At 38.1% G+C, this 23603-nt stretch overlaps 1 protein-coding gene across 20 annotated transcripts in view; it reads left to right on the top strand.

Annotated features, from left to right (window-relative positions):
- The window catches only part of SYTL2 (synaptotagmin like 2), a 99539-nt gene that overhangs the window by 63816 nt on the left and 12120 nt on the right, over positions 1 to 23603 (top strand). For 7 of the 20 annotated variants that reach the window (XM_031460473.2, XM_064492772.1, XM_031460475.2 and 4 more), the window contains 9 exons: positions 66 to 147; positions 1096 to 1210; positions 2343 to 3152; positions 6266 to 10162; positions 12909 to 13010; positions 15005 to 15058; positions 16287 to 16334; positions 19721 to 19815; positions 22893 to 23012. In XM_031460473.2, the coding sequence (XP_031316333.2) occupies positions 66 to 147; positions 1096 to 1210; positions 2343 to 3152; positions 6266 to 10162; positions 12909 to 13010; positions 15005 to 15058; positions 16287 to 16334; positions 19721 to 19815; positions 22893 to 23012 (5323 nt within the window). Of the gene's footprint in view, positions 1 to 65; positions 148 to 1095; positions 1211 to 2342; positions 3153 to 6265; positions 10163 to 12908; positions 13011 to 15004; positions 15059 to 16286; positions 16335 to 19720; positions 19816 to 22892; positions 23013 to 23603 lie in introns of those variants that run through there. The other 13 variants (XM_031460482.2, XM_031460480.2, XM_064492777.1 and 10 more) reach the window with 9 other exon arrangements.

Raw genomic sequence — 23603 nt, 5'->3', positions numbered from 1 at the left:
GAGGCATGATTTATGCTTCCTCCAAGGGTGAGTTTTTATTTTCTGAATTTCTGTTTCGTTTGCAGTTCCAGTGTGGTAAATCCAGCTTCCATCATGATTGATACATCCCAGGAAGACACAAGGAAGTCAGCTGCATCTCCAGTCAAGGTAGATTGAGCTCAGACTTTGAAAGTCTCATTTGGGGCAGGAATGCCATTTTTCTCTTTTTATCAAAGCATCATGAAGTAAAGAGGATTTTGTAGTACTTTTTTTTTCCTACCAAATACGGATAATTTTTACAATTTAATATAAGAGATCACTCTTGTGGTGGAAAATTTTATGAATACCATGATACTGCATTGCTGAAGACCTAGATTTTTTGCCCTAAAGAATAAAAAGTCTGAAGCTTTTGGGAGCTGCCTTTTTTAAGCGTATGGAATGTGGCTTATTAGTTCCATGTCAGTCCTAATTCCTATTCATGGCTTCCTGAATCTCTGTCAGAGGTCTGCTGTGGGAGGGAACTGTCAGTTTATGAAACTACAGAGAGTAAGCATTGATATACAGTCTTATGTTAATAAAAAATTCTATTTACTGATACCCTGTCTATTATTAGAATGGGTGATCATAATAGTGACTATGAAGTGCTTCAATACCTTGATATGTGTCTTTTAAATCCTTATAGGAAAGATCAATTACAATTATATTTAGTACAGCTTTAACATCTATTGGAGTGAGTCTCATGCAGTAGAAAGAGCACTGGTGGGAATCTGCCCTGGTTAGAGTCTCAGGTTTACCCTAACCTTGACCAGCTGTTTGATATGTTCAGGCTCAAGTTTTCTCACCTCTGTGAGAGTTAGATTGGAATGCTTGGTTCTGGTTTAACTTTGTAGGACTCTGAAACAGAGTATATTTTTACAGTTGTTTTGATTTTTTTCTGATATGGCATGTATTGGTAATTCTATGCTAACCAGATTAACTAAGAAAATCATTTTTCAAACATTCCAGATAGAATTTACTGGATAAAATTATCAAATATAGGAGATAATAAGCATTTGCTGACACTGAGTTGCTATTTTGACATTTAAGGTGAATTTAATAAACAATATTTTTCCCCAGCAAAGGAGGAATCCGTTTAATAGCTCCATGTTGCCAGAAGATCACTTATCTCAACAAACCAAAAATGAACAGTCAGAAAATGGAAGGGCTGGTTTCTTTCAGACTTCAAAAGAGGGTAAATATTATTTTTATGGGCTAGATATTTTTATCTTTGTTATCTATGGATTAGGGGAAATTCTCAGAGTTCCTGTAACTAAAATAGCTTTCAAGAGAAAGTGAAAAGTCCTGATGGTTTTCTTATTCTTCTCCTATGCCCATTGGTTTCCTGCCTGAGGGAAGGAAGCAGAAATTTTAGAAACTGGAAGTTCATGCATTCCAGTCTTGGAGCTGACACTTGTGTGACCTCCGTGCCTTGGGTTCCCCTCAGTGAACTGGGAAATTTTTTGACCTGAGGCATTCCATCATTCACTTAGTCGTACTTATTGGATGTGTACCATGTACAGACACAGTTCTCTATTTAAAATTCAAAGAGTTTGCCTCAAGAAAAAAAAAATCCACTAGACAATGTTACAATCCTCTAATCTGTAATTATCAGCCCAGCGTCTCAGAAGCATTTGATCAGGTTTGTGGCTTAATTGATTGAAGTCTGCCTCTTACGGAATTTTACCATTCTTGCACACCACTAAGAAGAAGTATTAGACAATTTAATCTCTTCAAAAACAACTGTAAGAAGATTCCACAAACATTAAAGATTGGGCAAAGGGTAGAAAATTAACAAACAGTAGAGTTAAGAATTTCAATTAGCCTGTTTTAATATTAGTATATTTTTCCTCTGCATTGTATACAATTTACATAGCATAAAGTATTTTACAGGAAAAAGTCACTGGAACATGTTACCTGTTTTTCTTTTTTTTTTTTAACTTTTTGACAAAAGTAATTTTTGTTTTAAGTATTAAGATTTCCTTTTTAAAAAATTGAGCTCCCATTTTCTGGTTTCCATGCATGAATTTTTTTAAAGTGACTTGTGTTTTTCCTTTACCCTCCTTGAGGAATTTTTTTAAATTGTTTAAAAAAATTTTGTTATTGAGTAGAAAATACCACAAAGTATGTATGTAAAGCACAGCAATCTTACATGTACAGTTCAGTGAAGTTCATGCATGAACTAATGCTGCACTAATGCTACATGCCTTATTGTCTTTAATGTTTTAGTGCTTTTGCTAAATGTAGATTGTCTATCTATGATAGACGTTTTAAATTATAGCGTTACTCTTCATTTTGTATATCATCTAATATGTTTTAATTTTCAGGTGAGTTGTCAGAATCAAAAGAAAAATCATCTCTCCCAAACATTTCAAGCCAAAAGTTAGAGAAACCAAAGCAGACTTTTCCAGGTCCTGAGAATGGGTCCCAAATCAAGCCTCCAATCCCCAAAGCCAGGAAAATGATCTACAAATCACATGATTTAAAGCGGGATGATAACCAGTCTCTTCCTAGACAAAGGGCAGACTCCCTGAACAGAGGTGGGGCTCCAAGAGGGATCCTGAAACGCAATTCCAGTTCCAGTAGCACAGACTCAGAAACTGTTCGTTTTCATCAAAACTTTGAACCCAAAAGCAAGATTGTGTCTCCTGTCCTAACTATCCACGAGAGAATTTCTGAGAAGGAGCATGAGCATTCGCTAGAAGATGACTCTTCCTCAAACTCACTGGAGCCATTAAAACACGTGAGATTCTCTGCAGTAAAGGATGAACTCCCACAGAGTCCTGGACTCATCCATGGCCGGGAAGTGGGAGAATTCAGTGTTTTAGAATCTGACAGGTTGAAGAATGGAGCAGAAGATGCAGGTGACGTAGATGACTTTTGGAATGACCCTAAGCCTTCCCAATACAGAAAGCCTTTGCCTTTTCAGCCATCAGCCTCAAGCCCAAGTACATCAAAAACTGAAACACATCAGCCAACGACTTCTGACTCTTTTCCAATTAATGAGCACGATTCTCCCAAGGAAGTTTTATCTGCAAGACCACAGTCCACTGAGAATTCACACACCATCGATGAACACAAAGCTAACTCATCAGAATTGTCAAGCCTTGAATCAGAATTGTCTCAGAGCCCTGCTGGTAAGAGATCTGTCACTACCAGGCTACAAAACTGACCCAGTGAGCTTGGGATGGCCAGGCCAGCCAAGCAGCCTGATAGAAGCCTCTTTTTGCCTTCTGGGTATTCCAGCTAAAATTCAGGCAGATGCCGCTGGGGAATGTTTATACCTCTTAATGGGTTTGGAGGTTTTTCTCAATCCCCAATAACTAAAAGAACAAAAATACTACAGTTTCTGGTCCAGTATGCTTAATCCTGAAAAATGTGATTTTATCAATTATTTAACTAAACAAATTATAGTCCTTTAAGTTAAATCAAGGTGTACATACAGAGTGAGCATTAAACATACACTGATACCTTTGTACAGAGTAAATATATTATTATTCACCTAATGCAAATTTATCAATTACCGTTTAACCAAACTTTGGTTTCTCTTTTAATTTCAGGAGAAGCTTCACTCTAGCCTCAAAGGATGGAAAACTGGACTTTAAATGCTTACTATTAAAAAGCTTCATACTTTGGCCTGCCCAGGGCCTCCATCCATTTGTTCCTAGACTTTAAATGCTCTGAAGGAACTTTCTCCTTCAGCTGGTATGAGTTGAGAGGCAGTGAGAGCACTGCTTTTTCCTGCTAACCTGCTACCTAGCCTTCTCTTAAAGATCTTAAAACTCTCAGAAGATGCTTCAACCCACTTTCTCATACCTACACAATTTACTTCATAATTCTTATGTTTAAAAAAAAATGGGAAAAATCGTTTTGTATACTCTCTCCCATCTTCACTAAGTCTTAATCCAACCCTATGATAATTTTTATAGTCAGGAAAATTTACAATAGCAACAGTTAAGTTACTAAATCATTTGCTCTCCCCCTCCCTTATCAGGCAGTATTAAGTTGACCCTTAGTCACTTTTGCCCAGCCCTACAGTTTCATGCTTGTTCAGATCAATCCACTTCTTAAAGGACAAAGCATTTCCAACACCCCTCCCCCTGGACATTTGAAATCTTTTGAACAGAACAAAATATTTTTTAATTAAAAATTAGCAGGTGGTTCTTCAAGATATAAAGTAACTCATTTTAAGGAAATTACTAAAGTTTGAGTCAACACTAGCACTTAACTGGATGATGCTTGCTTAAATGTTTATCCAAAAGATGAAAAAAATTTCCATGGTAATATTTTCATTTGTTATAATCCATAGAAAAAAATTGGTAAACCTTTTCTGTTTTTCCACCTGCTTTCTGACTGACTACCTTTATAATTTTGTATCAACTATTTATTTGTGATTTTTAAATCCCAACTTACCATGAAATTTGGGAAGAAAACCCCAGCTAAATCCATTTTGATTGACAGATAAGCCTTCTGGCCTCAGAGCTTATAAACTAAGTTCTGCTTACTCATTAATACCCTGCTTACCACAAAAATATATGCAAGTAAATAATGGAACATAAAAAGAACAAAAAATAGTAAACTCTAGTTGTGTGAATTATAAGACTTTGACTAGCTCTGAGTTTCAGGACAATCAATATCACACTCATTATTATACTAGAGGAAAACAAAACAAAAGGATTCCTCAAAGGAAACAAAACATCCTGGCATTGAATTTTTAAAAAACTCTATTTTTAAAGTAATATACATAATCTTTTGAAAAGTATAAAAACATTTGAAAAGAAATGCACACAGAATAAAACAGTTATCGTCTGTGATGTCATCACCCAGCATTAACTATTGCCAACATGTCATTGTAGGGCCTTTCAATAATTTTCAGGTATGGATATAATTTAAAATTATGCTTTAACTGTCCAGACTTCTTTCTTGGCTAACAGTATGTTACAAGCATTTCCCCCCCCCCATCATTAGTCTTTTGTTAAACAGACTAACAGTTAAAGAATACTTAAAGATTTCTCAAAGGAACTTTACCATTATTGGCATATATTTAATAATATAATGTATAATTCAGAAAGGAAACCAGTATCCACTATATGCCAATTATTGTATAAGACTGTTTTCACATTTAGCCAGAGTTGACTGATTAAAATTAAAGAGAGAATTTTATTAACTGATACCTCCTCTGGTGTATTTGAAATGTAACTGAATTTCGTAAGAATTCAGCTCATATGATTTTCAGGAACCTGTATTGTGTAGCTTACAGCTGAGCAGGAAGAGGAAGAAATGCTGAAACACCCGCGTCTTAACTAAAGGGAAAGAAAGCCTGAGCACCCTCACCTGCACGTACCACACGCCCTGTGATCAGGGCCCAGCAAGGGCTCTCCCTGCTTTCTTCACAGCTTAGAGAGAACTTAAATATCCTTCTCAACCTCCTAGCTATTGATTAGAAAACATCAGGGGGCAGGTAGAAATCACATTCTCCATCAGTCCTCATTTTACTTTGTCTCACAAAAACAACCTCCAACTTAAAACCTGTAGGAGGGAAGTAGGGGATGGTGGAGGAGCCTCTTAGACCATGGTCCTCAAGCCCCAGTAAGCAAAGCAATCACTGGATGGCTGGGAGGAAAGGTTCCTAGGCCCCATCTTCAGAGATTCTGGTTCAGTATATCAGGAGTAAGGCCCAGGAATGCAGATATCCTCACTGTGCCATTCTGATGTTCTGGAGGGAACTCCTTGTTTCATTTTCCCTAAAAGTTGTTTTTCCGACTCCTGAAATCTAAGTCTGTGTTTCTCAAACCTGAGCATAAGCCCTGTCTAGGGTTTATGGATGTGCCAGTGGATAGGTGGTGTCATAAAATCAATGTGGTGTATCTTATTGGAGTGTCCGTTACATGCAAAGATTTGCGACTAGGAGAAAACTAATACTTAAAATGTAATGTGGATCAGAATACAAAATTCACATGAATTTTAAAAATAAAACAGAGACTTGAAAGAAATTTCCCAATTCTCCCTACACCCCCTACTTCCATGGGTCTGTCTGTGTTTACCTTTCTTTATTGTTGTAGAGCATCTTTGATAGAATATCTTAATTAGGATGGCTTACATTATAACTCCTGATAAATGCTGATGGAAACAGCTACTGTGTGAAAAGTATTAAGTACAAAGTGCCTCTTTAAAAGAAAATGTGAGTGACTGAATAATAATTCTTTAAGCATTGTCTTTTCTTATTTAGAAAAGCATTTCTGTGTTACAGATGAACTGTCTCACGTTGAGCCTGAGCCATCTCAGGTGCCAGATTGCAGTTCTAAAGACCATCAGCAAGGTAAGGCCCTGAGAGCTAAGACGTCTTCATGCTCTGGTCCATATGCCACTGAGATAAGGAAGACAACTGATGATTCCATATCTAAAGTCCTAGACTGGTTTAACCGAAGTTCTCATTCAGATGGCAGTGAGGTATCTCTCCAACATCCTCGAGGAACAGAGTCCAGAGAAAAAACAGACTCAGAGGCATGGATTGCTCTTGCCTTGGTGATGGATGATACCAGTCAAAAAGAAAATGGCTCAAAGGCTCTGTTTTCCACCAAAGTTGAGTTGACACCTATAGGATCTGATTCAATGTTCCAGGTTGAGGAAAATATGCTGCCTTCTGGAAATTGCCGAGATGGTACTGTGAATATCAAGCCCAAATCTATTCACTTGTCCCCACAAGGCAAGGAAAGCCCAGGCATATTGCAACCATTTGAAATCTACAGCCCAAATCAAGAGAATAAAACTGTGGACTACAGCCAAGTTTCAAAAAACATAGGAGAAGGAATTGAGGTACTTCCTCCAACCAATAGCTATTCCTACAGCATTCGCAAAGGATCTGATGCAGAAGACCACGTTCCATGCAATGTTAAGGGTGTTGGCAGCTTAGGTGAAGCAGAGCCTGAGCTTCACGTTTATGAAAAAAATAGAGGAAAATCAGAAGTGAATTTTGACTCTTCAACGATTGTCAGAGAACTGAGTTTGAAAGACAGCATGAAGGCAGAGGGAGAGTGCAAAGGAAGAGATACTTACATTCTAAAAGCTTCTCTAGAACCAGAGGATACTGAGCCATCACCTGGTGCTGCCAACAACAGATCTCCTTGGAAGAAGCCTGAGGTCCAACTACAAGAGGCTGGTGAGGTTCCCGAGAGCCAAGTGCAAAGGGAGAAATACAAACGAGTGAGTGACAGAATATCCTTTTGGGAAGGTGAGAAAGCTGCTACTAAGTTGACTCATAAAGAACCCACAACTTCATTCAGTCAGGAACGACCTTCTGCTAAAGCCTGTCAGCCTGTGACGTCCATGGACAGTTTATCTACTGGCCATAGTAAACACAATAATCAAATCACTGTCAAACAAGTGGTCCTAGATAAGGATGGCCAAGTAGCCCATCTCTCCAGTTTTTATTCCTCAAAGACACCGAAAGAGACCAGGCCCCAAACATCAGGTCCATCCAAAAATTACCTTTCATCTGACCAGTCAGTTAAAGTGTCTCTGTTTCAGAATAAGACAACTGAGCCTGTAAAAAGATTACCAGTGACAGAGAGTTTACGTTCTGAAAAGGACATTTCTTCACTGCCACTGCAACATCCTTCAAACGTTGGGAGTGAAATACATACTCCTCTGGAGGAAAACAGACCTCTAGTTGGTGAATCAAACCCCAGCTTTAAAGTTATGTCCCTAAAAGAAAGAATGGATGAGCCCAGTACAGAACAGGTCTATAATCACTCTCAATTTGAGAATTTGAGAAAGTTTTGGGACTTAGAGGCCAATCCAAACAATCAAGATAATATTGAGAAGAAAACTACCACAACAAGCCAAATAAATTCTGTGCCTTTTAATAGCCAGAAACACAAAGACTTCAGTGATAGTAAATCATCAGGGAAAAATACCCATGAAAGAGAGATGCTTCTAAGCCAGAAAAAAGTTCCGGCAAGAGAGGAAATAGAGAAATTAAATTCAGAGGGCACACTCCAGGTGTTACCAGATGAAACCACATTTCCACTGAGACCACCCAGAAAGTTCACTCATCAGTTGCCAGGAAATGAGTCATCAAAGAAAAACATGGGGAAAAATACGGAATGGTTTGTTACTCCAGCGTTCAAGGAAGAAAAGGATTACTCTGATCAAGAGATCCAAGAATCCATAGTGAAAACAACCGTTTTGTCTAAAGACTACAAAGACACGTTTAACGATAGCTTACAGAAGCTGCTTGCAGAAGCTGCATCACCAGTAATCCAGCCTCCTGGTGGAAAATTTCATGAAAAACAAGTACTTGAACCAGGTGTTTCTGAAAATACGACATGGCCTCAAAAAACAGATTTTACCAATACTGAGAAAGAAGCCAAAAGACCTAAGGAGATCATTAATGAGCATGTAGACAAAACAGTAGCTCCTCCAAAGGTCAATCTGAACCCTCTGACTACTAGTCTAGACAAACTCCTGAAGGAAGCAACTGGAAATCCACCTTCTCCCTTGCAAACCAAGTGTGAACCCATTACCACTAGCATCAACTCTGAGTCTGCAGAGAGTAGAGTTTTTGAAAAAGGGATAGAACAGAGTCAGAACACATCAGCCTATCAGAGAGAGATAATAGCTCCTTTTCCAGAGAGGGGAGAAACTTTGGGAAATACTGCTCTCTCCCAGGAAGCTCAAAGTGGTGAGTGCCAGCTAAACACGGAGAGCTCATCTCAGATGGCTGCAGAAGGTTCTCACCTATTAGATCAGCCTTCCGATCGTCACAGGAAGGGTTTTTGGGGGGATATGGCCAACTGTCCTCAAGATATGCCTTCTTCCAGAGATGCTCATCTTGCTCCTCAGGATAAGGCACTGCCTTCTCCAAGGGAAATCTCAGAGACTATAGAAAAAGTTACTCTTCCACCCAAACCTGCATTGAATGATGTAAATGCTGTATTACAGAAGCTACTTAGAGAAGCTTTGTTGAGTTATCCAGTTGGGAAGGAAGCAGTTTCTGGAAAAGTAAAAGCAGAATTTCCTGAAGGAGTGCGGGTAGCAGGTAACCCCCAGAATTCTCTGGGAGTTGTCTCACCACGGGCTACAATGGAGTTCATAGTTCCAGGCAGAAAGGATTTTTATTCTTCCAGTGTAGTTCCCGATGAAACTCATGAGGTTGGATCTTACTTAGCTGCCCATATGTCTCCATCAGAACAAACCCTTAGCTCATCTGGTTCTACTGTTGCTCAGGATGGCAAAGTGTTACCTAAGGAAGTGACAGAAATTGTGAGGGAAACTATTATTCAGCCTAAATCAGAGCTCCTTGAATTCAATGCTGGCTTAGAAAAACTACTGAAGGAAACAGTCGGAACCTCCTGTACAAAATACGACAGCGATACAGGGACTCTCTATTCAGCAAGGTTAATAGGTAGTACGGAGGTGCCCAGGCAAGCTGCTTCTGAGTTCCATCCTAAGGAAATAAAAGAAACAATAAAAAAGTCTGAGGCTCCATCAGTAACTGAGAGTGCTTTTGATACTGGTTTTGAGAAACTTCTTAAAGAAATGTCTAACGGTTCTTGCTATCAGCTCCAAGTGTCAGCAAAGGAAGGAGCTCCTGGGAAGGAGCCTTCACAGTCAAAGCAGGCCAGGTTCTTGGGGAAAGCGCCCCCCCTTTACTGGACAGCCTCAGAGGCCTCTGAAATGACGCTTAAGAGGAATATTTTCAAATCTCAAGTCAACCAACGTGATAAAGTGTTGAGAAGAGGCAAAGCTGTGACTGATTTATCAGTAGATCTCTGTGGTTCTGAAAGTGGGGTTGAGATCCCTGGGACCTCACCACTTCCTGTGGACCATGAAGTAGGGACCTTTGAAACTATAAAACCCCCAGGGGACAGGGACAGTGAAAGCGAGGTTGCAGCAGTTCCAGAAGGGTCTTTCCAGGAGCCTGGCTTCAAAGAGGCTCCTGAGGCAATTAATGTACCCAGAAATATGCATCCCATTCCTCTCCCAGCAAACAAAGAAAACTTTACAAAAACAAGTAAAGTTGAATTGATTTTGGCATCGTCATGTAAGAGACAAGAGAAAAAGGAAGAAAACGAAGGTTTTTCTGACTCCGACTTTTCAGATGGGAACATCGGTTCTTATGCAGAAAGCTGGAGAGATTCTTCCAGTGAGCATTTTGAAGTTTTTAACCCATTTGGTTAATGAGTTGATTTATGTGATGCTGACGTAAAGGATGATATAGTTTTTAAAGTTGGGATTAATTTGACAATCCCAAATGGTGCCAAATTCTTCTTTGTACTTTACTTCTCCCTATCTTCTCTTAATTAAAAAATTACATTTCCTTTTATATTCTTTAATCAGATGTGTTACATTGAGATAGCTTTACCCATAAGACAGTGTTTCAGAATCTGACTTTATTCTCACTAATCAACAATAAAATTTTTAGATTTCAGAAATATTTTAAAAAGAACTTTGAGGGTTTAGAGAGTAACTCTGAAACATTCAAGCTAGCATTCCTTTTGGAAATACTTAGAATTTCTTAATTGGCAGTCCATACAGAAGTCTCTAGTAAAATTTGTGGCAAGAAAGTGGCACAAATGGGCACATATTTCCCTTTTAGGAGCAATATTTTTACGATAGTCATGGCTAAGTACCAGGAACCAAGTGCAAGACTGGAACTTTCCCTCAGATTCCTTGTGCTGTGGTGTTTTCATTCCCACTCTCTCCCTCTCTCTTTCAATTATCTGTTGAATATTCCCCTTTTAAAGTATGACTCAGTCAGATGACTTCACCTGATTCCACCTAAGGCCATTGCCTGGCCTGCTGCATTTCTTTGGCTCTAGCCTTAGCTAAATGGAGGAAGATCTTAATCGATGACTGCATTCATCTAAGTGGACTTGGAGGGACTGGTTTCAGCCAAGCTATAAAACACAGGGCTTGTCTCAGTTTGCTGTTCTGATCAACATGGGTATTTTAGGAGAGAAATCCAGGAACAAATAGGAAGTTACCTGATTAGGGTGATAAAATGATAAACGATGCTCTCTGGCTGGAACATTTTAATCGAAGTTGCACAACAACTAGTGTTGATCACCTTCCTTAGTAGGAAATTAATAGAATTTGTCACTGTCTAGCTCCCTTGAGTGTCAGTGAAAACAAATGAGCTTTACTGAGTGGCTGACTTGTGAGGTTTGGATTCCTTTGCAAGTAGCTGTAGGGCCTCTTGAACACTAACCAAAGAATATACCTTTAATCCTAATTAATCAAGCTGAAGCCCCCTCAGCATTAGTTACTGGTGAGGAAACGGCAGTGAAATTCCAGTCTCTGAAACCAGGCAAGAGTATAAGTCAGCATGTTAAACTTGAAGTAGCCCTTTACTAAGCTACCTTGTGAGTTACTAGGGTAAATCGACCCATAGGAAGTGAAAAGCTTGAAAATTTGCACTTACTTTGGAGACTATGGCTTAATGTGCATAGCTGTGTTAAAGCACTGAACAGCACAAAGCCTATCTGGAACTGAAATAATCAAATAAGCACCCAGACAGAGCCCAGAGAAGTTATTTTTAAATTCTAAGCCAGGTAGGAGGTATAAAACGGTACAGTCACATTTTATATCCTCTAACCTAAATTATTTTTTAAATAAATGGGTGGGGGTGGAGTGAGAATAGGGAAGAACCTGACAACAACGGCACCATAGTTTTGGTGAGCAGCCTGACATGTTTGACTTGTGGCTGAGCTCGTGACTAACCAATACCTCGATATGTTCTTTTTAAAAAAGAGGAGGGAATGCTGGGAGATAATGCACGTAATTAGTGTATTAAAGCATATTAAAGTCACTGAGAAGGTCTGTAGTAAGAAACCTTTTAAATTTTGAACACGGAGCATCCCAAATCTAATTCATCCTAGAATCCATTTACTGTAGAATGCCTAATAACATTGGGCAAAACTGGGATGCATTTCAGGAAAGTATTATCTAGAGAAGTGGTTCCCAAATTCATTGCCTCATTAATAGAATCATTCACTGATTTAGCAACTATTTTTGAAGTGCCTATTGCCAGCCACAGTTCTAGGCACTGAGAATACAATGATGAATGACAGTACTCAGACGAGGGCTTGTCCATGACGGGGTTTTCACTGTCAAAATGGAAAAATTAAGAACTTTCTAGAGAGATTTTTTTTTAAACATTAGATGTATTTAATTTGAAGAACTGTTCTTATTCTGTGGTTGTGCCCTTTTTCTTTTCCTTTTTTCCTTTGTGGTCCTAAAATGACTTCCCTTTTATAAAAGGAAAGGGAGTTCCCCACCCTATGTCCCTCACCCCCCATGCCTTAAAATACTTAAGTAAAATAAAAAGTTGACTACCTCATATAGTCAACATTTTGTTGGAAATTTTACCAGATCATGAAATCCAAAAAGCCTACATTTGTTGATCTGGAGAATTCACCCATCTGTGTACCCGATTATACACAGATGTTAAAACATCTGAATCCTGCCTTCTATGGTTCTCAGCTAATTATTTTAATGCTTCTAAAACCATTTTGTGGCTGTCTTCAAAAGCTGAAGTGTGAAGGGGAAAGATTCAAAGTCCAGCACAGAACAAATCATGCCTAAAATAGAGGTGTAGAGGACTTAAGAAATCAAATTTCAATTAATGTGGTAATCTTGTTTCTGTATCATTTATACTTAAAACTGTTTCTTGACCAGGAAAGTTACTTTTTTAAGGACATACTAATAGTGGAGAAATTTTATTTGCTTCTGTGGAGTACTTCATAGAGTAAATAAAAATACAGTGGCTTATGGCTTAGTGCCTCCTTTCAATCTACCATTTCAATGCCCACTGGTTATTAAGAATTTGATTGGGTTTTGTTTTTTTAATTTTGTATTGTGCAGTATTCATCGGTTTTGTCTTGTAACAGGTTCAGAAGAAGAACCCAGTCCTGTTTTGAAAACTTTGGAAAGGAGAGCTGCTAGGAAAATGCCTTCCAAAAGTCTAGAAGATATTTCATCAGATTCATCAAGTGAGAATAAAGTTTGCCCCACTGTCCATGCGCCCATCTAAGCTTAAAAATGCTTATGTGCTCTTCTGTGGCCTCACTGCATGCTGTGTGCACTGGAACCCCTAAAGGGGTGGTTAACAGATGAGAATAACTTTTCCTGAGTGAGCTGAAGAGACTTACCCTAGAAACTTTTCTTTTAAAATAATGCGTTACTTTTGGTTACTAGAACACTAGATTTCTTTGAATTGAAGAATCCCAATCTGTTTATTCAAGGATAGTGAGTTTTAAGACTGTAGTAGCTAGTGGGTCTAGTAATAATAGCTACCATTGATTGAGCACCATGTGCCAAGACTTGGCTAAGCGTTTTACATGAATTACCTCATTTAACTGACATAAGCAACCATATGAGGGACGAATTGTTATCCCCATTTTACAGATGAGGAAAGTGAAGTTCAGAGAGGTAAAGCAATTTGCTTCGTGTCATACAGCAGAGCTGAGACTCAAAATCAACAGCGTTTATCAACAGCTATTATCAAGAGCGTTCATGAAGTGACCGTGTTAAATATAACAGTGTTGGATGTCTGATGAGTTTTGCATGACATGGAGATGAATTAGTGCTTGGCCTCAAGGTCTTTGCTTTCTCTTTTATCCTTTATTTTCACACATTTCTTTTGATCAGTGGAACTAAAAGCCCAAAGACTACCTGTCATGCAACACTTCAGGCACTCTATTCCGCAGCGGTTGCTGCTTTAATCAGTGATGGGTTTCTTCTGACGTAAAGCATAATGTATACAAGGACCTGTGAACCAGACAAACAGACTTAGAAATTATGACTTCTAGGGTTTTTTTTTTATTTTATTTTCATTTTTAAGCTAAGATACACCCCTGGGGTTATAGATGGTCATGAGAAAAGTTACTGAGTGCAAGTTAACCCCTGCCAAACTCATATGATTAAAAAATGACCATTGTCATGTTTAGAATATTTTTATGCATCTGCAACTGAGACTGAAAAGTCAGAATTTAAAAAGAAAAAGAAAAAGAAAAAGCCATGCCACTAAGCAGTTCCTAAAATTCAGAGATTTTCAGAGCTCTGAAGACAGTAGTCCCAATTTGAAATGCAGTCCTTACCCTACTAAAGATCTTGGAATCTCAGGGTTGAAAGGAACCTTGAAGGTCACCCATTCCAAACTCCCCCCAATGCAGGAATTCCCTCTAAAGCCTTCTCAACAGGTGGCCAACCCCCACATCCGCCTGAATGCTTCCAGAGAAGGCGAGTCCAATCCTTTGTTGGATAGCCCTGATTGTTCTTCCGTATGTTAGTGATGGGCCCTGAGGAGGGGAAAAAAAGCCCAGCAACAATTGTCCAATTTGGCAAACCTCTTGTTTAAGAAGCATGGAGCTATTTCCATGGTGCAGTTTTAAAGTAGTCAGGAATGTGTAGGGTTAAAAAAAAAATCACCATCAGCTGACGGGTATTCCTGTACGCTCCCTTCCAAATACCGATACCCACTCTCACACTAGCCTGCCAAGATTCCACTTAGCAGCTGGTCCCCAGTTACATCTCTTCAGTTGACTTCCCAAGCAAGGCTCCCAGAGGCATACACAAATGATGATGTACGCACAGAAATATTTGTTAATGACCATGGGTTTGGGAAGGTGTTAGTCATGGCTAGCATCTTACCCTTTCCAGAAGAATAGAGAGGCTGTAGCAGCCCCGTGCTTTCTCCTGCTGCCGACCGATTGCTTGCTCTGAGCTAACCCTCTAACCCTTGGGAGTCCGTGTGCAGCAGTGTGCTGATGTAAGCTGCATCGGGGCTGAAATGGGAGCTCCCGCTATGGCTCTGGCTCAAATAGCTAATCTAAAGAGAAAGTATTTTGGGGAAGACATCTTGGTTGCACCCCTCACCGCATCTTGACTAATTGCTTTCAACTCTGGGGGCTTCCAGGGACACTCTCATTGTTCTTTCTCGCCAAGGGTCAGTCGTGTTAACCATTTGTTAATTTTTCCTGCACAGATCAAGCAAAAGTAGATAATCTGCCAGAAGAATTAGTACGTAGTGCTGAAGATGGTAAATATCTTTATGTATTTGCATGTCTGTCTGTGTATTAGGTTCTGGGGTGGTTTGGGCAGTCACCGGGATGCAGCTGTTAGATAAATAGAAGAACGTCATTTGTCACTATGTGATGAATGGTACCTAAGTTATAAAATGGTTCTGACTTGGTGTGTTTAATACTGTTTGTATTCTTAAGGTTTCTGCTGGTAATACTGTTTTGAGGATCTCATCAGAGACCCTTAGGAAGCGAGGGTTTCTATAAATAGGAAATTCTATTTCTGTGGGTATGAGCAGATTTTTGCTACTCTGACTTGCAGAACTCCTTGTGAAGGAAGGGAGAGTGGAGTGGATTCCTGGGTTATTCCTGTATTTGATTCTCAAGTCTCAACATTTAGATCTCTAGGTATCATTGGTAATAATTTAAGTTCAAAGGAAAGGGTCACAGAGCAAGAGTGGGGATCCTGCCTCTGCTCATGTAAATAACTAAGTATAGGCTGAGGGTGAAATTATCTGATTCTGAATGTTAAGGAGTCACAATGTCTTGCAGCTTGTCAGTGGATCAGGGATTACTTGATCAATTACAGAATGAATAGGGTAATAGTGGGGGGAGGGATGGAAATGAGTCTAATTTTTGTGGTTCAGCATTTATGCAAAATATAATTTATATTTGTGTGCTAGGATTTTGTTTTCTAAATTGCCTGCACTATAATAATAAAAAGGTATATTAACTAAGCTTTCCTGTATAAAATGCAGCAATGAGCTCCTCAAAGGTCGTTCCTTACTTTTATGTAATAGTTTTGTCTTTCTCATTTTACGTTGACAGCAACCTCATTGAAGTAGGTGGGGCAGTGATTTTTATCATCATTTTACAGATAAGAAAAGCTCAGAGAAATTAGGTGCTTTTGTTGAAGCTCCTGTAGTTAGTCAGTAGGAGGGTGGGGACTGGAATCTCGGCTGCATGACTCCTAGTCCAGTGCTCCTTGCTTTCTCCATGCCGTGGTTCAGTGAGTGAGAGGAAAAGATGCTGAATATCCCCTATGCTTGTGTTAGATTTTTAGTTGAAGAGGAGGCCTTAAAGAGGCAAAGAAAGAGTCACAGTGGGGAATGGACGAAAGCAAGCTGAAAACCTGTCAGATGTATTCTGCAGTCTTAGTTGCGAAACTGACATTTGAGTTTTACTTTCATGTCTCTTTAATCTTTCTGTTAAAATGGTATTTATTCTCAATGTTGCTCTTCTGAGTAGATCAAAAAGCAGATCAGGAACCAGATACAAATGAATGCATTCCAGGAAGTGAGTAGCAGGATCCTTCTCACAAATGACTAAATGTTGATACTCTACATGGTGTTAAATGTACTAAAATAACTAACCCCATTAATACCAGCATTTTTTATTGTACTAAAGTTTTGCAGCTTACAAAACTATTTCATTCTGACAAGGGTTTTACTAAGAATACTTCTCTGCTATCTGTGTTGAAAGGTTAATTCATGATTCCACCAAGGGAGAGTTATGTATTTTTTAATTTTTATGTATAAGTATAGATTATATATACACACATTATTGCTGAGTAGTAGTATACTTTTGTCAGTCTCTCTGCTCTTTGAGTCTTTTCTTAAAATGAAGTTCGCACCTTCTAATATCACTTGGCTTTTATGTTGCAGTCTGGTCTTGAGTAGTGGATCTTTTATGGCCTTTACACAAGACTATAGACATGAAGTAATTTATAATGTATGTGGACCTAGGAAAGGACTGCACTTTGGCAATTAGTATGTAGTATGGTTGTATATGCCTCTCCACAAATCTATAGAAGCAAATTTTATAATGCCCAGGGTTTAAGCTCTGAGTTTCAAAACTAGGCTCAAATAGTATATGTTCAACATATAAAGCAAGTAAATATCTGAATCTTAAGTAGTAAATGTATGTGACAACATGGATGAACCTAGAGGATATTATGCTAAGTGAAATAAGCCAGAGAAAGACAAATACTATATGATCTCACTTATATGTGGAATTTTAAAAACAAACAAAGCAAAACAAAAACAGACTCAAAGACAAAGAAAACAGAAGGGTGGCTGTCAGGTGGGCATGGTGGCAGGGAATAGATGAAAGGGATTAAGAGATACAAGCCTCCAGTTATTGAACAAATAAGCCATGGAGATGTAATATATAGCATAAGGAATATGGTCACTAATACTGTGGTAACTGGGGACAGATGGTTACTAGACTTTCCATCGTAATCATTTCATAATGTATGCAAATGTCAAATTATTGGGTAGTACATCTGAAACTAACATAATATTGTATGTCAACTATATTTTAATTTAAAAAAAGAAAGAAATGTATGTATACAGTGGTAGCTAATGTGCATCGACTAATTAATATCCACCACCAAGAAAAGGTGATTATTCACTATTTTCTGTTCAATCTTAAGATTGCTATCCTTAACTGTGACTATTGTCTTGAGGACAGACAGTGCATTAAGTAAGTGTTTGTGGGTACTAGCAGAGCATACAGATATGTGTGTGTGTTCTCTTAGCTTCCCTGTTTCAGCCAGTTTCATAATCCGAGGCACTGGAAGGATGAAGATAATGATACACATACCTGTCTTCAGGAGTCCACAGGATTTTTAATACCAGTTTCCCAACAGTCTTTGGATGTGCTAATGGTTCTTAGAAGAGCCGCCAAATGAATGAACCATTAGATAGAGAGTAAGTGCTGATGCTTGAAGGCAGTGACATCTCATCTGAAATCTGAAACTTTGCTCATGAGGTTCTCCTGCCAGAGATGAAGGCGCTGAGCTTTGGCACATGACCTGACAAGGTCTTATGAACTACCCAGGAAAAAAGGCAGTCCAGGCTTCAGCGCTTGGTGTGTGTTTTGTGTCTGGCTGCTGCAGAGCAAACAAGACTTCTGTCCCTCAGGGGTATTGGGTAAAAAGGCTTCTCCAGTTGCTTTTGAACTGGCAACTGGACACTTAAATTTGAGCATCTTATTTTATCTTCCTATGTTTTGTTCAACATTTAGCCTGAAAAGTGAAAACAAAACAGAGACATAAATGATGTATGTTAATATATGCATCTTCATTGGTGACCTCTTGATTAGCTTAGTTACTGGTCAAGGCAGATAGGTTAATCATGTGCTAAATTCTGGATAAATTAATTTCTCTCTTTTTTGTGATATTTTCCAAGATGACTCTTAATGCCTGGACTGGGATTATTCCTTTTCTCTAGTGAAGAGTATGTTCTTACCACAAGACAAAAAGAAGTGCATGATCAAAAGACAAATAACTAAAGCCCAATAAATGTAGAACTAACTAATTGGAGTAGTAGATATATACTTTGACAATAATAGTGAGCAGTGTTATGATAAAAAAATGTTTTGCATGCTCATTGGACTATACTGTGCCCTTGTAGGACCTAACCTTATACCGCTTCAGCATAAGTCACCCAAATAAACACATGTGTTATTGTTTAATGGGAAGTGATTAAAGCAGGCATCATCTCGTGAGACACGAGAAATGTATTTTGATACATTGTTGAGCCTAAAGCTAGGTGAGAACTATTATGTGAATAAGCAAATATTTAATATGTATAGTTCAATTTTCAGTTTCCCTTCATTAGATTTCTTTAGCTAATGTTTAAAGTCTAAATTTGAGCCTTTTGAGTTATATATAGAAATGTAATTTGATTTTTATTTGTTTTCCTAGTATCTCTTTCAGTGAAAAAGTCAGTATATTTATATAACATTGAAAAGATAACTTAAGGATTTTCTATCATGTTTGTTTAGCAAATACTTATATAGGGTCTAATATATGCCAGGCAGTGTTCTAAGTACCTTGAAAAGTATTAACACATTCAATACAAAAGCTCTGATTCACTAGAAGAAAACTTAGACGTTGTCATTCTTAGACAAAGAAGAAAATAGTTTTTTAACTAGAGTTGCACAAATTAGGAAGAGAATTCATCATCTTATTGTGACTTCCACACATATACTTACTATATCAGAAAGAAACCATATGCTATATTTTCATATTAAATTCTTAGAGTATCAACTTGAATCATTCAAACTTGGCCTTGGGATACCCCTGTTGAAAATTTTGAGTTGACATGTATCTAAGTAATTTCTATTTTCAAAACACAATTAGTTTTGAAGTTGTAGTTTTTCATAATTCTGAGTCAAGAAATACTCTTAGAAGTAATCCCAGCAATCACTAAACAAATCAATAGCCAGGATACTTTTATGACTGAGTTGTGTACAAAGATCCTTGCTGTCTGATGAAATAGTTTTTCAGCCTGCAGCATGTTAAAAATACATCTCAAGGAGATGAACCAATAAAGTGCAGATCCTGTGGTTCAAATCTCTGATATGAAAAAATAAAGCCAATTCCCATTGGTAGTATATTTTAATATAATTCAAATCCAACTCAAGTCCAGTCAAAACTAATGGTTTTTAAATTTTTGTTTTTCTATTTGGTTCAACTCCTTCTTGTTTTCTCTGTATAGTTTATGAAAACTGCATGTTGCCTACCTTATGGTCCTGTGCATGTGAACTACTGTACCTTTAACCATTTTACAAAAACATCTCTGTTCATAGATGAAAGAAAAGTGTGTTTTCAGCTTATGCCTTGTATTTGTCTGACAATTGTGAGGATAATTTTGAATGGAAATGCTGCTGTTTAGTTTCCACAGTGCCTTCACAACCTGATAATCAGTTTTCCCACCCTGACAAACTCAAAAGGATGAGCAAGTCTGTTCCAGCATTTCTCCAAGATGAGGCAAGTTTGTCTTTTGTACGTTCAGAAAAATGGAACGAAATAGGTGGATTTGCTATGCCAAGATTGGTATGTTCATATTCAGCCATGGCAGAGACCAAAAAGGCCAGCAGGACCAACCTTTGCCTCTCATATCAATAGAGGTAGTGTTGTTGATCCTGGAACAAGTCAAGGCACGTCTCATTTGACTCATACAGTAACTCTTTTTGGTAGTGAAGTCAGTGGCATAGATTTGGGAATGTGACTTTTGTTTCAAAGTGGGTACAAAATAAGAAATCCAGGCAGAAAAATGTTGGCTTGAATTCCTCTGTAGTTTAGAGTACAGTTGATTTGTGAGAGCTTAGTCTAGGTAGCATGACTCGTTTGAAAGCATATGTTAAAATAATAAAGTAACAATGACATAGCAAACTTTAAGAATATCTACTGAGTGTAGGCACTTTACATACATCATCTCCTTTAATCATTGTCAGCCCTGGGAGGTGGGCACCATCATCATCCCCAGATATTACAGATAAGGAAACAGACTAAGAGAGGCAAGGTAACCTCACTCAGCTAGAAAGGGGTTGAACCAGGACTGGAGCCCAGATCTGAACCCCTTGCTGTTAACTACTATACCTGCTGTTTCAAGTAAGAACATGACTATTATCTACTATTCATTTAATACTTAGTAAGTACCAGGCACTTAATATTCATTCTGATATCCAACTCACTAACAAACTGTGGTAGGTACTATTTTCTTCATTTAAAAAAAAAAAAGAGAGAGAGAGACTCAAAGAGGTTAATTAACTTTCCCCTAATCCAACAGCTACTAAAAAGTAGAGCTAGGATTTTTAACTCAGGTCCTTTGAGTTGACTGAGATTCTGTGTTCTTGCAGCCAGGTAGTTAGGAGCCTGAGCTTTGGAATTAGACATTCCCAGTCCTGGCTGTGCTACTAATTTGCTGTATTAGGGACAAGTTCCTTAGCTTCCCTAAGTGCTTTTCTAGTACCTGCCTCATTGGGTTATGAGGAGTCAGTGAGATAATGCAGGGAAAACACATGCCTGACACATAGTAAGTACCTTACTGTTAGCTGTTACTGTTTGCAGTTTTGGTCTGATTTTTATGGTGAAATAAAAGCTTCATCCTCAAGCATTCTCTTAGTAGATGGAATATAAGGAAAGCTCTCGACAACATATAAATTACATCCCTCCTCCCCCACCTCCTGGGCATCCTGTGTACTCTTGAGCCTTAGATGAACTGCATCTACAAATATTCAGCCCTCACATATGCTTGAAAACCCACATTACAGTTCCTTTGGAAAAAAATCACTCATTCTTTTTTTCTTTTGTGGGGGACGGTGTCATTAGATTATTATTTATTTTTAAATGGAGGTACTAGGGATTGAATTCGGGACCTCATGCCTGCTAGGCATGTATTCTACCACTAAGCTATACCCTCCCCCTAAGAATCACTCATGCTTTGAAACTCATTTGCTGGGAGCCAGAGTAAGTACCTCATGGAGTTCCTATGGTTTTATGCCTTTGTAGATATGCTTTGGTCTTGGTTCATCATATGAATGAAACATAATAATTTGAGAGGCAAATGATACCAGGTCCTGGTTTTTTATGTTTCTCTTTCCCTTCAGTTTTAACCTGCTCCCTCGTAACTCCATACAAAAGACAGTCCAAATCGTTTGAGTTTGTGCAAGAGAGATGCCAAATTAAGCTGTATCATTTTACCTCTCAAAGTACCTGGGGTTGGACTGAATGTAAAAGGGAGTAGGGATGAAATCAGGCCTTGCTCCTTTGTCCACTGTCCCTTTGAGGCTTAGCCTCAGTCACATTTGTTGAGTGCCAGCTTTGTGAAAACCAGTGTTCCAGGTCATCAGGACAAGGTTCCATCCTTCCAATATCATTAATGATCTGATGTTCTAGGTGCAATGTATTACAGTTATGATAGAAATGGTCTGTAAGCATGTGGGGAGAGAGTGTGACGGTAGAGATGTTAAAAAGATATGGATGTTTTTCAAACTTGAGGAAGGATTTTTTCATCCATATAAATCATATATTTTTTAAACTCCTTTCTTAATCTGCATTAGAATGATCATTTGTTACATTGATATGTAATTGCATGGCCCTGTAATATGTTGGCATGAACTAACCACTCCTCCATAAAGGTGTTTCCCTAACCCCAGGAGCCACTGAACTGCTCCGTAAACTCTCTAACCCCAAAAAGAGCTCATTCTGAATCACAAATGTTTAAAGCTACCATCTAATAAACTTTAGATCTAAATATAATAAAGTTTATTATTGCCACTTTTTTCTTGACCCAGGAAATATTTCCTGGGACATAATTAAAATAAGTATCTTGTTTTTGTTTTTCTTTTTTTCAAAAATTTGTTAAAATTTAGTGTGAGTAGAATGCATAATTTAATATACTTCCCTATAGCAACAAAAAGATAAGCACAACAGCACTACAGAAATGCCTAAGTTATACATAGATACATATAACAGTTGAAACACAGATCAGACTAGCATTTGATTCCCTAGGTGTCTCAAGTAAAAAATTTGATTTTTAGGGAGGCTGAAGGTTAATGACAGGCTATGTTAATGAGAGGAATTGTGCATGATATTTTATGATCTGATAGTAAATCTTAGACCTTTTATTGTCTAGGTAAAGTTAATCTCATATATATATATATATACACATATATATATGTGTGTGTGTATACACACATGCACACACACAGAGTTTTCCAAGCAATATAAATTTATAATATTAAGAGAATACTTACAAGAAAGCTCACAGCAGTGCTATCTTTTGTAGCACCTTTAAGTCACCTTGTAGATGGAAAAAAAATCACTGTTATTTTGGTAGTTAAGCATTGCTCTCTTTCTTTGGTGAGGTCCCAAGGCAGACCACCCACCCCATCTTGAATACCATTCCCTGGTAGTTAGCATTAGTGCCCTTTGACCTTGGAAAATTTCATAGATCAGTAGGATACCAAGATACTATCTTTATCTAACCCCCAAATCTAAGAGATTTTGATCTTGACTCATTCTGAATGTAAACTTTGTGTATATCATATGATGTTTTGTAGAGTGATGACAGAGAAACAGATACAGCATCAGAAGGCAGTTACCAGCTCAGCAGACACAAGAAGAGCCCAAGCTCTTTAACCAATCTTAGCAGCTCCTCTGGCATGACGTCCTTGTCTTCTGTATGTAAACAAAGGCTCCATGTTAATATCCCTCTGCTCTGCCATGCTTCGGTTACTGTAAAATGGCCTTCTGTTGTATTTCTCAGATTCCAAGGGCACAAGCTTTTTTTCTAACCCAGCATTAACTTCTAGCTAGCTAAATCTTCCTTTTTTTCTCTTTTTTTAATCATAAGAGAGTTCATATCCAAAATAAATAAATGTGGTTTTGGGTTGGGGAGATGTAAGTACTTCAAAAATAAACCTAAATTACCAAAAAGATGAACCACTAAATTTTTCTGTGCAACAAATGAGGTAACTATTATAAAGTCTGCTTAGATCAGATATGTTTTTATATACTATTTGCAGGTATAGAATTGTACCTCTCTTTTAGCACGCCTTTTATTCTGGTGAATAAAAGTACTGATTCACGTATAAGGAGAGGCAATTCTTTACCTGACAGAAGGATTCAGAATAGGCTTTTCGAAGGAAAGCTCCCTAAATGTAGTTGCTCAGATTTGATTTTGAGAATTTAACTTTACATAGAACTTTCATAAAGTGAGATAGTTTTGTTTGTGCATGTAATATGTGTGTAGAAATAAATATAAATATGTC

This window comes from Camelus dromedarius, chromosome 12 (genome assembly GCF_036321535.1).
Source record: "Camelus dromedarius isolate mCamDro1 chromosome 12, mCamDro1.pat, whole genome shotgun sequence".
Classification (NCBI taxonomy): domain Eukaryota; kingdom Metazoa; phylum Chordata; class Mammalia; order Artiodactyla; family Camelidae; genus Camelus; species Camelus dromedarius.
Note: the sequence above shows the minus strand (reverse complement) of the source record. Positions and strands in the feature narration are given on the sequence as shown.